The sequence below is a fragment of the Lycium barbarum genome, chromosome 1, assembly GCF_019175385.1.
Source record: "Lycium barbarum isolate Lr01 chromosome 1, ASM1917538v2, whole genome shotgun sequence".
Lineage (NCBI taxonomy): Eukaryota > Viridiplantae > Streptophyta > Magnoliopsida > Solanales > Solanaceae > Lycium > Lycium barbarum.
The window spans coordinates 167544510-167560209 of record NC_083337.1 but is presented as its reverse complement, the minus strand read 5'-3'; the positions used below and the strand labels follow the sequence as shown (position 1 = coordinate 167560209).

The 15700-nt window shown below is 34.5% G+C and overlaps 2 protein-coding genes across 2 annotated transcripts; one reads left to right on the top strand and one right to left on the bottom strand.

Moving 5' to 3' along the window:
* Nucleotides 1-5026: 5026 nt before the first annotated feature.
* On the top strand, nt 5027-9809 carry LOC132606220 (peptidyl-prolyl cis-trans isomerase CYP20-1). The gene is made up of 7 exons (XM_060319627.1): nt 5027-5185; nt 7120-7198; nt 8446-8493; nt 8575-8598; nt 8883-9065; nt 9146-9221; nt 9415-9809. Exons 1-7 carry the CDS (start codon nt 5108-5110, stop codon nt 9551-9553), a joined length of 627 nt encoding a protein of 208 aa, XP_060175610.1. The 5' UTR covers nt 5027-5107; the 3' UTR covers nt 9554-9809.
* A 314-nt stretch (nt 9810-10123) lies between these two features.
* On the bottom strand, nt 10124-11649 carry LOC132606214 (agamous-like MADS-box protein AGL17). Its single transcript, XM_060319616.1, has one exon. The coding sequence runs from the start codon at nt 11255-11257 to the stop codon at nt 10247-10249; it is 1011 nt and encodes a 336-aa protein (XP_060175599.1). The 5' UTR covers nt 11258-11649; the 3' UTR covers nt 10124-10246.
* Nucleotides 11650-15700: the final 4051 nt, after the last annotated feature.

The window sequence follows — 15700 nt, the reverse complement described above, 5'->3', positions numbered from 1 at the left end:
TGTTTACCCGCACCCGTCTCGCTCGAATAATTGTCTCAATGGGTTGGATGCATCATGCTGAAGGAGTTTATGCACTACCAACTAAACGTGTCAACCGGTTCCGTGTAACCGGTTTTAACCGGTAACCGGACCGGTTAAACCGGAACCGGTATAACCGGTTAACCGGTTCCGGTTAACCGGATATTAGTTAACCGGTCCGGTTCCAAATTTTTTTTAACCGGAACCGGTTAAACCGGTTTAACCGGAACCGGACCGGTTAAACCGGTTAAAATAAAAAAGAAATAAAAAAAAAATAGTAAAGAGCCGTTGGGCCTCGCGGACCGTTGGCAACGGTCCATTTGCAAAAATGGCCGTTGCCAAACGGTCATTTTCTTAATTTTTGGCCCCCAAATTATTTTTTTTTAACACTTTAACCCCTCCCCCACCCCTATATAAACCCTTCTTCATTTTCATTTCAATTCACTCTTCTTCATCTTTCTCTCAAATCTCAATCTCTCAATTATAGTTACTTTGCAATAATTAGCCACAAAGTCTTATTATAGTTTCAACTTTCAATTATTAATTTTGCAATTATAATATTGTTGGTGGAGTTGGTGATTTTGCAACAATCCGAAGTAGCTTTGGTGGATTTGCAATTCTAGCCGTCTTCGCTTTGTTGGAAATTAATCCGGCAATTTGGTACCTTCGTTCCAACTCTGTCTTTAATTTTTGCAATTTAGTTCTAGCAATTTATTTTTCGAAATTTAATTTACGCAATTTAATTCTAGCAATTTATTTTTTGAAATTTAATTTACGCAATTTAATTCTATCAATTTAATTTGTTGTAATTTATTTTCTTGTGATTTATTTGATTGTGATTTAAATTATTTCTATTTAATAATGTCAAAGAGATTAAGACGTGGTGCCGGTAGTAGTAGTCGTACTGTTAGGGGTGCGCTTAATGAGGAAACATTTGTGGAAGAAACACCTAATTTAGGTATTGATGTTGGTGGAAATAATCCACTTTTAGGTCATGAGGCAATGCAACAACATTTTACCGACACTTTTAATGAAGACTTAGATGATGATGATGATGATGAAACACAACCCCCCGAAAATCCCATAGGAGATACAGGTCCTGCACAATCACATACACAAGACAAACCGCCTAGAACTCGTAGGCCAACAGCTAAAGTTTGGAAATTTATGACTAAGGATAGGGAAAATCAATCAGTTACATGTACCCTATGTGGACAAGTATTTAGTTTTAAGCAAGGAACTGGTAAGGATGGTGGAACGGGTACACTAAATGCTCATATGAGAACCAAACATATGGATGTTTGGGGAGAGCAAACGGGTTCAAATGTGGGGGGGATTCAAATGACGATAGACCCACGAACCGGTAGAAATTTTAAGTATGACAAGAAAAAAGAACGCGTAGAAATAGCTAAAATGGTAGCTTATGATTGTTTACCATTTTCCTTTCCCTCGGGTTTAGGGTTTGTTACTTACATTCAACGTTGTTATAACCCGTTATTTGAGGGTATTCCTAGAAGTACTTGTAGAGCCGATGTTATAGATTTGTTTAAAAAATATAGATTTTATTTGCGTCATGTATTTAATTCTTTAAATTGTAATGTTTGTCTTACCGCTGATTTGGGTCTTAGTATTAACCATTTAGATTTCTTTGCTATTACATGTCATTGGGTTGATGACAACTGGGTTATGCAAAAAAGAATTATAGCTTTTTTATACGACGAAGGAAAAGGTCGTCACGATGGAAAATTTTTAGCCGATTCAATGTCTACTATAATGAGATTTTTTAACATTTATAGAAAAACACTTTGTATTGCTTTAGATAATGCTTCTAATAATACAAAGGCAATTGGTCTTTTAAAAAGAGAAATAAACCCTCCTCTAAGAAATATTTTTCATGTAAGATGTAGTTGTCACATTTTAAATTTAATTGTTAAAGATGGTCTTATGCATTTTGATGATTCTGTTCAAAAAGTTAGAAATGCTGTTGCGTTTCTTTTTTGTAATGCTAATAGGGGAAGAATTAGAGATTTTAAGAATGCTTGTGTGGAAAATAACCTTAGACCTAGGAAAATTCAAGTAGAAATTGAGACTAGGTGGAACTACACTTACATTATGCTACAACAAGCATATGAGTATAGGATTCCCATACAACAAGTTCACAACAAATATAATATTGATAGTGAGGATTGGTTAACTTATAGGCATTGGGAAGATGTTAAAGAATGTATTGAACTCTTAGAAAATTTTTATAATGCAACTCTTGCTTTTTCTAGACAATTCTATCCCACGGTAACCGGAATTTTAGCCTACTTAGCGGAAATAGCTAGAGTTTTACAAGAGTATAAATATAAACCCGATTATCAAGTGGCTATTTTTGAAATGATAATCAAATTTAAGAAGTATTTTTTTCCCATCCCAACTTTATTTATATTGGGTTCCCTTTTAAATCCTTGTTTAAAAGTGTCTTATACTAAAAATTTGGTTAGTCAAATTTATACATTTTTAGAAATTGAAGAGGGAGTTCAACCATCTTTAGCTGAAGCCGATCTCGCTATTGATGATGAGTTTAGAAGAGTTTTTACTCATTATTCTAGTTTGGAAGAACGTGCTACACCAGTTGCTCCACGCCCTACTACTTCTCATAGTAGCAAAAAGGGCTTGTCGGGTTTAAAAGTTTTACATTCACAGCCTACATCTTCTTCTACTGCAAACTTTGATGAATTTAACTTTTATTTGATGCAGCCAAATGTGGATATCAGCCAACTGGATGAGGTGGACGTCTTAGCATGGTGGAAGAAGTACAAGGCAAGTTATCCGATACTTTCAAGAATGGCTCGAGATATCCTTACGGTTCAAGTATCAACCGTGGCTTCGGAGAGCGCATTTAGCCAAGGAAGACAGCAAATTGGAGACCATAGACATTCATTATCCGGCTTTAGCTTGCAAGTACTAGTGTGCATTCGAGATTGGATTAGATCGGAGCGACGCAACCAAAACTCAGAAGCGGAGCAAGGCGAAGAGGAAGAAATTGAAGATTTGATAGCTAGTGGACCGGACCAAATGGAAGACTTTGAAGATATTTCCATGACCGAATATGATGTGAGGGAAATTAACGAAATGGTTCAAAATTGGTGATTTTATTATTCTACTATTTTTGTATAACTCATGTATTATTTGCAAGTTAAAAAAAAATACAACTTGCAAATAAATGTTATCCAAGAATGAATAAAATATATGGCTCATTGAGCTTTCTTCTATTTACTTGTGTTTATATTTTTACTTTTATTAAGTTAGGAATATACCTAAAATATACTAAGAATATACTTAAGTTATATAGTATACTTAAACATATATAAGTATATATAGAAAAAATAGTATATATAGTATATAAGTATATAGTATATATAGAAAAAATAGTATATATAGTATATAAGTAAGTATATATAGTATATAGTATATAAGTAAGTATATATAGTATATAGTACATATATACAAGTATATATAGTATATATACTATATATATTAAGTTATACACATATATAAGTAAGTAAGTATACTATATATACTTACTATATATACTTACTTATATATAGTATATAAGTAAGTATATATAGTATATATAGTATATAAGTAAGTATATATAGTATATAAGTAAGTATATATAGTATATATACTATATATATTAAGTTATACACATATATAAGTATATATAGTATATAAGTATATATATTATATAAATATATATAGTATATATATTAAGTATATATTGTATATATAGTAGATATGTATATATATATTTAGTATATACATTAAGTTATACATATATATAGTATATATATTAAGTTATACATATATATAAGTACATAAATATAAGTATATGTAAGTTATACATATATATGTGTACGAAAAGCACTATTCTGTATTGCTGACTTGCTGTTAGTCAGTAAATATTTAAACTTTAATTATAAAATTGTATAACATATGTAAATATACCTACAATATACAAATAAATACTATAATATATATATATAATACAAAAAACAAAAAAAAAAAATATTTTAACGAATCCAAACCGGACCGGTTCCGGTTTGGATCTTAAAACCGGTTAACCGGAACCGGTTAGGCGGTTCCGGTTTTGGAACCGGAACCGGCCGGTTTCCTAACCGGTTCCCGGTCCGGTTCCGGTTGGAACCGGTTGACAGCCTTACTACCAACATTATTTTTTTTTATTTACACACTAATCTATAACGACAAGTGTGTACATAATTAAAATATACACGAATTTTTATTTTATTAGATCTCACCTAATAAATAACTATACATCTAAGGGGTTCAAGATTTTAATTTGATAAGTAATGCAACCTTTATTAGCTATGATTCATTGTACTCTTACTATGAGTTTAGATATATTATTTGCTGATATTTTGGTGAGTTTTCACATATAAATTTATATTTCTCATTGAGTATACTAGTTGGGATGAACCAAATGTCGAAGAACTGGATCTGATCTGGACTACATGTAACAATTGATAATAAGTGAGATAAGTAATCTGGAAATAGAACAGGTAATTATATGTTACAACATATTAAGGAGTGGTTTTCTTAAAGAAATTGTTTTTTAAAATATTTTAATCAACAACAACAACAACATACCCGTTGAAATTCAATAAGTAGGGTCTGGAGAGGATAAAATATTCGCAGACCTTACACCTACCTTGGAGGTAGGAGACCGTTTCCGATAGACCCTCAGCTCAGAATAATTTCAAAATATTTTAATTAATCAAGCAGAAAAAATTAGATTTTTTTTTTCTTCCGTACCAAACACACCCTTAAAGAAGCATGTCTTCCTCAGCTGAGCTGGGCCGATGAGTGATTCTTATGGGCTTGATTGGCAAAAACTCCTTAAACTCGTGTTAATTTGGGCCCAGAAACACCTCACTAGGACAACGTGGCATTCTTCTATTGGCTACTACAATAGATCTCTGTTAACTCCTCATTATTACTTCCAATAAATCTCTCTCAAAACAACACTCTCCAGGTCTCACTCACAACTTCGACAACGATACTCCCACCGTAGATACGACCAAGTATGGCGAAGACAAGATCACAGCCGTCCGTTTTTCTACTCTGCAGTTTCATCATGATCGGAACCCTAGCTCTTGCTCAGGTACTCAATTTCTTAACCATTTCCCTGTTAATAATCTTATCTACGGTTTAACGCAGTTTACGATTTAGTTTTCCTTTTGTGATCCTCATCCTATGTACAAATTGAAATATTGCAGAACACTCTTTTGTATAGTTTAGGGATCGATCTGCAAATAAATCATTAATTGAAGTGTTATTCATGTTACGACTAAGTAATTACAGCGTTATCTATTAAGTACAGACTCTTATGTACAAATTGAAATATTAGAGAGCACTGTTTCGTATAGTTTTAGAGATCGATCTGCAAATAACTGATTAATTGACGTGTTATTCATGTTACGACTAAGCAATTACGGCGTTATCTTAAGTAGAAACTTGATACAGCTGTGAAATTGATTTTGGATCGATTTATATGAATCTTCATTGTGCTTTTAGATCGTAATCGTACTGTCTTGCTTGGTAGACTGCAATATTTGATCCTCATCCTATGTACAAATTGAAATATCAGAGTGCACTGTTTCGTGTAGTTTAGGTATTGATCTGCAAGTAACTCACTAATTGACGTGTTATTCATATTACGACTAAACAATTACGGTGTAATCTATTAAGTAGAAACTTGATACAGTTGCAAAATTGCTTTCGGATCGATTTTGTATGAATGTTCATTTTGATTTCGGATCGTCGTTCTGTCTTGCCTTTTAGACTGCAATATTTGAAAAATAGCTGATTCAGTACTGAGACGGTTTCTATATTGATCATTCGAGCGTATATGGATTCTTTATGTTCTTTTTATGGATTATCATTCAGATAAATAGATTCCTTTGTTGCTAGTCATCTACGCATACACAATGGTTGGACTCTGGATGCCGTGATGGATCCTTTTCCGAAGGTTCACGTTTACAACAGCTATATTATGTTTTTAGACAATCAACGTAGTATTATTTTACTTGCAACTCCGTAAATGAACTGAAAGCGTGTAACAAAGCTTGGCCACTAGTAAACTCCCCATTGAGCTCATCGATTTATTGAACGAGCTGAGCACTCTCAGTTACTAAATCAGCTGAGCTCCCGCTGAATTGGTTCTTTTTTGATTTCTTTTAATTTTTTACTTCTTTGCGTACAATCCTTCTTGAAGCAAAATATGGCTCCACCATTACTGATCTCCTCCTAACCAGGATCAGCCGTGCATTTTCCATTGCTGATTCACTAACACTCTTTATCCTTCACTGTATTGGATCTTTCCTCCCTTTGCTTCCACTATAGTAGAATGCTGTTGGTGGAAAGTCAGAAACACCCATAAACCTCAGCCACTTCAGTAACTATCATTTCCCTCTTCTTCTTTGTTTACGTGGGGCAATTGGTGTTCAAGAGACCAAAGAAATTGAAAGTTTCCTTGTTCTTCAGCTGAATCCAACTTCTTTTCAAAATTTCTTTCGCTTCTTTGAATAATTGGCAAACCTGTGAAACATGCAGTAAGTGGACGTTGTTGATTTCATCTGAGATTTGTTTTACTAGGGAAAGTTTGGGTGTGAGAAAATATAGTACCCATTGTTGTCGAGTTGAACTGTATCTTGAACTATGCAAGAATTTTACAAGCCATGTTCCGGCATACCTTTGAGCTAATGTGATATCAAGCGTAGCTAGAACATACAGAGCTTGTTAACACTTTTACATGCAACTATTTGGTTAACGGTTGCACTGGCTTAACATAGGTTGTAGATAGAGTACCACATTAGACATAAGTTCTTCTGTTAATGCTGAAGATATTTTGTGAAAAATATTCATTTTCCTTTGGGTCTAAAATGCACAATGACTTGGAACATTTCAAAAGGCGATATAAGTACTTCCTTTCCTGTTTTATGTGGGCCCATCTATTTGTGTGCATGTGTATTTTTATGTTTGTGATGGAAGGGGTGAGAAGTTTTGCTACTATTAACTTGAAAGTACGTTCTGCAGCCCAAAAAATCCCAGGAAAATCTGAAAGAAGTAACTCACAAAGTTTACTTTGACGTTGAGATAGATGGTAAACCTGCCGGTATGCTCCTTCCCTTCATATGGCTATAATTTCTTTCTTGTATTTATATGGTGCAAATACAAGATGATTTGCCAATAATGTCTTTTGTGCTTGAATGCTCTTTCCCTTCTTATTGTTTTTGTTTTTAGCTTCTATGCTTATTGGGGAAAATACAGGGTTGATTTGGTAATTGTGTCGTTTTTTGGTAATTGTGTTGTTTTACCAGTGTTCCATCGGCTGCATTATGGATCTTAATATAGATGCACATGGTCTTCCTTTTCCTTAGTTTTTCTTGTGAGGAAGGGGGAGATAAATGCCAGCTGTTTCCTTCCTTTTGTTAAGCTGTTACGTCAATCTTGCGAGCAAAAACATAATAGATTTGATGAGAATCCATTGTGAAGCATAATTAAATAGTTTTATATAGCTGGATCTTTCTTAATATATCCGAGAACTCGAGGATTGTGTCTTATTGTTCCTTCCTTGATTAGGCTGTAGATGCCTTTGATATACCCCAGGGTCACATTTATGCATACTGTCTTCCCTCCTGTGTAGATTTTAGAGTCGCGTTTTATTATACAAGACTATTTGTCTCTCTGTACTAAGGCCATTATCAAAATCCTGATAAATAGACATGTACAAGCATTCAACTTTTCCTGGTCTCTCCATCTCTATATGTAAGGTCAAATTTGAATGTTCGATGCTGTTTGGACATGTTTTAATTCTCTTACAATTATTGTTTGTTCAGAACAAGTAGGCTGCAGATGCCTTGATACCCCAGGGTCACATTTATGCATACTATCCTCCCTCCTCTGTAGATTTTAGAGTTGTGTTTTATAATATAAGACTCTTTGTCTCTCAGGCCAAAGGCCATTATCGAAATCCTGATAAATAGACATGTACTATTATGTACTATTATTCAACTTGTCCTCGTCCCTCCATCTCTATGTGTAAGGTCAAATTTAAATGTTTGATGCTGTTTGGACATGTTTGAATTTTCATTATTTTCTCCTAAAATTAAGTAAAAATAAAAAAAGAATATTTGACAAGCATCCTTGACATGTTGTTTCTTGCTACTTATAGGAATATTATGTCCTCTTATATTATATGCCTTGCATGTTCCTCTTCAAAGTTGGAATTGTTGATACACATATTCTAGGATCTAAGATAATTCTTCCGGGCAATGCTTTTTTGTGTAGCATCATTATCTAGTTCACCTCCGTTGCATTGTTTTACGTGGGTTGATTTTTAACTTTTTTCCTTTCTTTCAGGCCGTATTGTTATGGGTCTCTTTGGTAAGACAGTTCCTAAAACAGCAGGTATTGTTACATATATAAATGAGAGCTTGTAGATTTCACCATTACTACTCCAGTTGTTCACTATCTTTCTATTTCTTGCAGAGAATTTCAGAGCATTGTGCACAGGTGCTTCTACCAGACTTTCATAATTTATTCTCCTGCCTTAGATGCTTCAGTGTACTCTCTAGCTTGTGCTGGCCTGTATTTTTTTTTTCCCTACTTTTGCTTGACCAAGTAGTGTTTGCTCTTCTTCTGCTGACTGGTAATGCAATTTTTTTGATATTGTACATATGGAGAATGGTTTTTAAGTGACTGCATTTGCTTGTTACCTTCACTTTCTTTTTGGAAAAATATTGTTACATTCACATTCATTATCTTGTTTTTCTTGTATTTGGTAATTAACATTGCAGGGGAAAAAGGAGTTGGAAAGAGTGGTAAGTCACTTCATTACAAGGGGAGCGCATTCCACAGAATAATCCCCAGCTTCATGATTCAAGGTGGTGATTTCACCCTTGGTGATGGACGTGGAGGGGAATCTATTTACGGTGAAAAGTTTGCTGATGAAAATTTCAAGATCAAGCACACTGCACCTGGTAGGATTTTCTCCTTATGTTGAATTGGCAATTAATCTCCGTTTTCATGCATGTAAAACTGCTCCTTGCATAATTTCCAGGGCTATTGTCAATGGCAAATGCTGGTTCTGACACCAACGGTTCACAGTTCTTCATCACAACTGTCACAACTAGCTGGTAAGTTCACGACTCTTGAAAAAACATATTCATCCTACTTTAACCACTTAACTTTACAAGAATTGAGAACCTGACCTCCATCTACCAGTGTCGTTTTGCGTCTTTTAACCCTAGTTGTGATTTAAAACTCTTTTTATAAGCTATCCTTTCTACAACAATCTTGTAGGCACTTCTGATTTTTTATTATTTGTAGGTTGGATGGTCGACATGTTGTCTTTGGAAAGGTGTTGTCTGGAATGGATGTCGTTTACAAGATGGAAGCTGAAGGAAGACAAAATGGAACACCCAAAAGCAAAGTTGTCATCGCAGACAGCGGTGAACTCCCTCTGTAATTGGGTTCTGATAATTGCAATATGTTTTACGCAATAATCTTAGGTCGTTTTTGCATCCATTTAAGGGGTGGGCAGTATTTTTAACTTCTTATCAAACCATGTTTGTTGTGATATAAGCGGCGAAGGAAAAATTTTAGGCGAAGAAAAGAACATTATGGAGGCCAAGCAACACTGTCTCACGTTGAATCTATGCCATCAATATGTAGTTAATATCTACTTTTCGTTATTGGTTTCTATTAAATCATGCTTTTTGATACCTTCTCCATTCAATTTTAGCTATTTCTGCATCTTCCCATGCTAACTGGAAGTCAATGCACGTACATCAACTCGTTGTAGCTTAGATTAGAAAAGAGGCCAGATAACTGAGAATATTTGGATTGATATCCATAACCATAAGAATACTGCATAACTATTGATTTCTAGTGTTGTTTTCCCTCTTCTTTCATAAAATATGATCTATTACTCTAATGTGCTGTCAGTCTGGCTACTTCGCAAATTTGTTGGCCTTAAGTTAAATAACTTCTTTATCACTGTGCAACTCGGAGCACCAAAGTCAATTAACGAGCAACATTTAATATAACAGAAGAAGTTCCTAATTTGTTTGCTCCAACTGCTTCTAAAGCAAACAAAGGAGGAACTATACTAATTAATTACACGCAAAATGTGTTCGTCGTATAATGATCAAAATCAAAACTACTGGAATCCATAAGGCATATGAGTAGAGCCACTGTATATGAAAGGGTCCATAGGCATAGGCTGCATTGTTGAACTTGAACCAATTCCATTATTCGCCAACCAATTTTTTGCCTCAGTCTTCATAGAATCTGCATTGCCAAATTGATAATCATCTACAGTACGAAGCCTATTATCCATCCCCGCTCCCCTTGGATTCACACCACTTGGAATATTTACTTGAAAATCACTTGTGAATTCTTGAAAGAAGTTGTTACTAATATCGATAAAAGGATTCACATAAGAAACAGGCCACGGGGTACTTTGGTTCAAGTTGTTGTTCATGAGCTCAGGGTAGTCCCATATTTCTTGATGTGAAACAGAACTTCCAATTGAATGGTTCATGTTGTCGTTCATGAGCTCAGGGTAGTCCCATATTTCTTGATGAGAAAGAGAACTTCCAACTGAATGGTTCATGCTGTCGTTCATGAGCTCAGGGTAGTCCCATATTTCTTGATGAGACAGATAACTTCCAATTGAAACTTGAAGATTCATGCTCTTCAAGAATTCGGATTTTCGCTTTGCAGTATTGATCTTTTCCTCAAGAACTCCAACAAGATTTCTTAGCTCTTCTTTAGATAAATAGTCAAATCTTGAATCCCAGTTGGGATACTTTTCTGCTTTGATCTTTTTCTTCAATTTTCCCATTTGAATCTCAGCCTTTCTTTTTTGGTTTTCAAAGAAGCTGGACAAGCTCTTAGCCCTTTTGCTCCGGCTTTCGAGTGGTTGGTTTTTGTAGAGATTTATTAGCTCTTGAACTTCATTTGGATCATTTGGCCAGATTTCATCATGTTGAGAAATAACTTGATTATTTCCTTGGTGGGAGTCATATATAATCATGCATGCTTTGATGTCACAAAGTATTGAGAGCTCTGAGATTTTTTTGATTAATCCAGCCTTCCGTTTCAGGAAGGTGGACTTCCTATTCTTGTGATCTTGAATACGTTCCATGTTGATTTTTGATCTTCCCATTTTGCCTGTTCAAAGAATTTACATATAATTAAATAGAAGAAAAAAGCAAACAGACACTATAGTAAGAAGAAAATTATGCTAAACAATTTAGTTCCTTTTAATTCTCTAAGGAGTCAGACTACGAAGTATCCTAACGGCTAGAAAAACAAGAAGAGAAAAAAGAGTGAAAGGGAAAAAGAAAGAGAAAGAAAAAAAGAACAAACAAAAGAAAAAGAAAAAGAAAGCCCACGAAGGCAAACGAGATAGAATTCCCGATATCATACATTATGCATTGCTTATGTTGAATTTTAGATTTGACCGCTAATTTTTGGGGTAACATTGAATTTTCTCATATTGATGATAGATCGTAGAGAGAAAAATTTTCTCCTCACCTGCTGAGAATTCTTATTCAAAAGAGCGCATTAAATTTTTTGGTTTCTACCATTAAAACAAAGAAATAATTTTTTGGCTGAAATTATCTCTTTGCTAGTAAAACACCTAAAAGTAAAATCATAAAAACAGAAAAAGAAAGAAAAAAGGAGAACGACGTCATGTTATAGTGCATTATGGCATTAGTGTTATTGTGCAACACACTTGTAAACTTTTATTAGAGATGTTCATACATTGTTCTCATTTTAATGAAGATTAGATGTTGCTCTCTGATAATGACAAATATTAGAGTTTCACAAATCAGCCATATAACGAATAATTTTAGCACAAGCCACTCAGATCCTTAGAACATTATTCCTTATTGACAAAATTCATGGAAATAATCTCCAATCCAACAATATAAAATTCATTGGGAAAAGAAACACCATAAAATTTAAAGAAGAGCAATTTTATTGTGCCTAAAATAGAAACTCGAATGACTAGGAAAAGAAAGAATTTAGAAGTACAGACTTCAATTGATAGCTGCATAAAAGAAACAAAAGAAATTAACATATTTAATTCCAAAATAATCAGTTCAACCAGATTATTAACAAAATAGTAAAATTTTAAAATTAAAAACGTAACAACGAAAAAAAATTAAAGAAAGTTTTCTGGTGTATACGCACTTAATAATTATATCAGATTACAACAACATAAAAATTTAAAATATGAAACGTGAAACCAAAAAAACAAAAAAACAAAAAAAGGTAAGAAGGTTACCTGGCTTGATATGATTCGTGAAAGCAAACTGAATTATACTTGGTCTCAAACAATAGTAACTAAACGCAAATAGGTTTTGCCATACTTATATACTTCGAGTTGACGCGTGAGTCAACCCTTTTTAGAAACTATACTAGGAGCAATTAGTAATTTTCTTCTCCTTTTTCTAGTTGGAAAGAATTAATAATTTCCTTCTCCTTTTTCTGGTTGGAAAGAATTATAAACCCATTCAAACCCTTTTGAAAAGGAACATTTGTCCTTCGGGAGCGGATTGAAGTACTAACTAGTAGACGATAGAGTGTTAATTTTGTGTCATATTGGGAAGAAATAGATCGAAATAATATTGATTACTTTCCTGTGATTGGTGACATCGCGTTCATCTTTATTAGTATAAAATAAAAATTCTTTTGCAATAAGCATGCTAACTAGGCGACAAAAGACTAGGTTCTGAGTTTTAACAAAAACACACTACCAAGACATTCACACCTAGGTAAAAACCCCAAATAAAACAAAACACACACTATGGCTATTATACAAACTCCAATATCTCCACAGTCCCACACCAACTAAAACCCACTACGAAAAGAACAACACAGGAACAAGGCTCTAAGAAGAGAAGAAGCTGGCCTCCCCAACTATGTCAAATTAAAGAGACGTAAAAGGTAAGCCTGAGAATTGATAGATTCAGCAAAATGTACTTGCCCAAACACCGTTGCTGAAGGCTTGCATGTTTCAGAAGGTATGGACTATATTGGGAAGATATTGAGGGTGTTTTGAATTGTGAGGCAGGAAGTTTTCCCGTTTATTGTTATAATATCACTGTCCTTCCATTCTCACTCCTCCCTTTGTTATCTTAGTGTATGAGTAGACCACTCCAAATTTGATAGGTGAAGCAGGCTAAGTTAAAGCATTAAAAACCAACGTCAACATGAAAAACTAAAGATATGCTAAGCTGTAACGGTTTCAAATTGCTTAATTTGCAGGAGTTGGCAGGTTCAAAACTGATAAATTGAGTCCCACACCAGATTCAAGAAACAAGATTTGAGATGGAACTATAATGAACGAAGCACAGTTCCACAGAAGACATTGTCTATAGCATACAGTTCATAATTGAAGAGAAGCTGCTGTTCTACATAATGTAACTGCTTTTCTCGGTCATCAGCGAGAGGAAACAGACACCGAATTATTGATCCAAGGTTACCTTAAACACTAGATTGCATTAAAAGGAACATAAATTCCACCGCCATGAGCACAAACAATTCAGTGAGAGATGAAATTGTCTATTTTAAATGCAGGAGCAACTTACATATATCAGTAATAAATACCCTTAGAACAGATACAACATCTGAAGCACAAGATATGAAACAGTGTTTGTGGGAAAACATAGAGATGCCTGTGGATTCGAATGAAGATCAAAGCGGCACTGGAAGCCAAATGCAAAGGACCTCTATCCTTACAGTTGTGACAACAGTAAGTAAAATCACAAAGGGCCTTAGCTGAATTACTCTTATCTGAAATATCCTAGTAATAGTTTTCAAATCAGATCCTTACTCACAAGGAGTGAGCATCAGGACCTAAAATTTCCCAGGTGAAGTAAAGATAGTATGGGATTTGCATGAATGAAACAAACTTAAATACGCAGTAAAATATAAGCTCCGGCTTCACTACAACGAGATATATCTTCCTAGCTTTATACAACTGATAGAAGGAACAACTGGACCTGATATGGAACAACTAATCTGAAGTTCTTCACCTCCCTACTGCAGGGGCGGAGCTAGGTAGGCACCAGGTGTTCATCCGAATCCCTTCGGCGAAAAATTACATTGTATATACAAAGTTAAAATTATATTTTTATGTATATATAGTATATGTTGAACCCCCTTGGTTTTTTCGTGTATTTACTTCATATTTTTGAACCCCCTAGGTGAAAATCCTGGCTCCGCCACTGCCCTACTGAGGCACTACAGTGCAAAACAAGGCATAAGTTATACCATGGAATGAGCTCCACAAGGGTGTACTCACAGTGTAGCCAAGTACAATTATACTTACAACAGAAATACTGTACACAAGGCTTAATGAAGATGAAGTCACACCATATGTCAAGTGTAGCCAAGTACAATTATACTTACAACAGAAATACTGTACACAAGGCTTAATGAAGATGAAGTCACACCATATGTCAAGTGTAGCCAAGTACAATTATACTTACAACAGAAATACTGTACACAAGGCTTAATGAAGATGAAGTCACACCATATGTCAGAGATAATGAAATAGCAAGGTGCCAACTATGTTTTAAAGCAATATGCGTGTGGTTACTACTGCCCCTTTTTTGTTTTGCATTTTGCATTTTCCTTGGAAATATTAAAAGTATTCAGGCGTACAAAAGCCTACACAAGTCCACTTTCTGAATGATTGAATAGCCACACATATTTCATATATTGACAACAAAAAATTTAGCAAGAATTAGAACCGCTAAAGTGGACAAAGCAAGAGGTTCTTGGAAACATTGACATGACATATATCCCACAAAAGTTGATTTGTGTTTTTAATCATGAATGGTTCCTCCAATACAGCATGCAACACTCGGGAAATCTTATCATTCAGGCACCATTGTCCTGTATAGCAGTACTTGATCTGTCAGATATGCCTAAAGTAATTAGAAAAAACGTCATTGTACATGAATTCCTGAAAACACTAAGTCGAGGTTCATACTCAGATGAAAATAGAGATAATGCAAAATCAATTGAACAATGAAGTAACTTTGACAATAATCAAACCGTTGACAGATAAGGTTCATATTTAGAAGCAAATAAAGATCATAACTCAAAAGTAATTGAATAGTGAAGCAACTTTGACACTAAAGAATGGATGAGAAATAAAGGTAGCCACTCAGCACAGTCATGCAAAACACACACAATAATATGCTAGCACTCCCTTGAGGATCAAAATCGAAGAAGTAAAACTTTGATTAGCTATTGCATTTGAAATAAACACTTCAAGGCCTCTGATCAGTGAAGAGCAGCATTTGACCGGAAGATAACATCGAAAATGGCACCAATTATCGGAAATTGCAGAGAAAAACAGAGGAAATAAACGTTTAAACTGCATAAAAATCTCAATCACCTTTCCGTAAATAAGCTAAGAGGAGCAATTGAAGAAAACAGAGGCAATACTATGCGTAAATGGTATAAATACCTCAAACACAATCACGTCTGCGAGGCATTAGAGAATTCAGACAAAAAGCAGGGACGCGGATCATCAATCAATCAATGAATCATTCCTTTAAGAAACACAAAAAGATAGAGAATAATC

Excerpts from the sequence above, each read along its gene's own strand:
- LOC132606220 (XM_060319627.1), top strand. The coding sequence starts at position 5,108 with ATGGCGAAGACAAGATCACAGCCGTCCGTTTTTCTACTCTGCAGTTTC. Across the intron at positions 8,599-8,882 it reads TTTCAGAGCATTGTGCACAG|GGGAAAAAGGAGTTGGAAAG; the intron begins GTGCTTCTACCA and ends TTAACATTGCAG. Across the intron at positions 9,066-9,145 it reads GATCAAGCACACTGCACCTG|GGCTATTGTCAATGGCAAAT; the intron begins GTAGGATTTTCT and ends CATAATTTCCAG.
- LOC132606214 (XM_060319616.1), bottom strand. The coding sequence starts at position 11,257 with ATGGGAAGATCAAAAATCAACATGGAACGTATTCAAGATCACAAGAAT.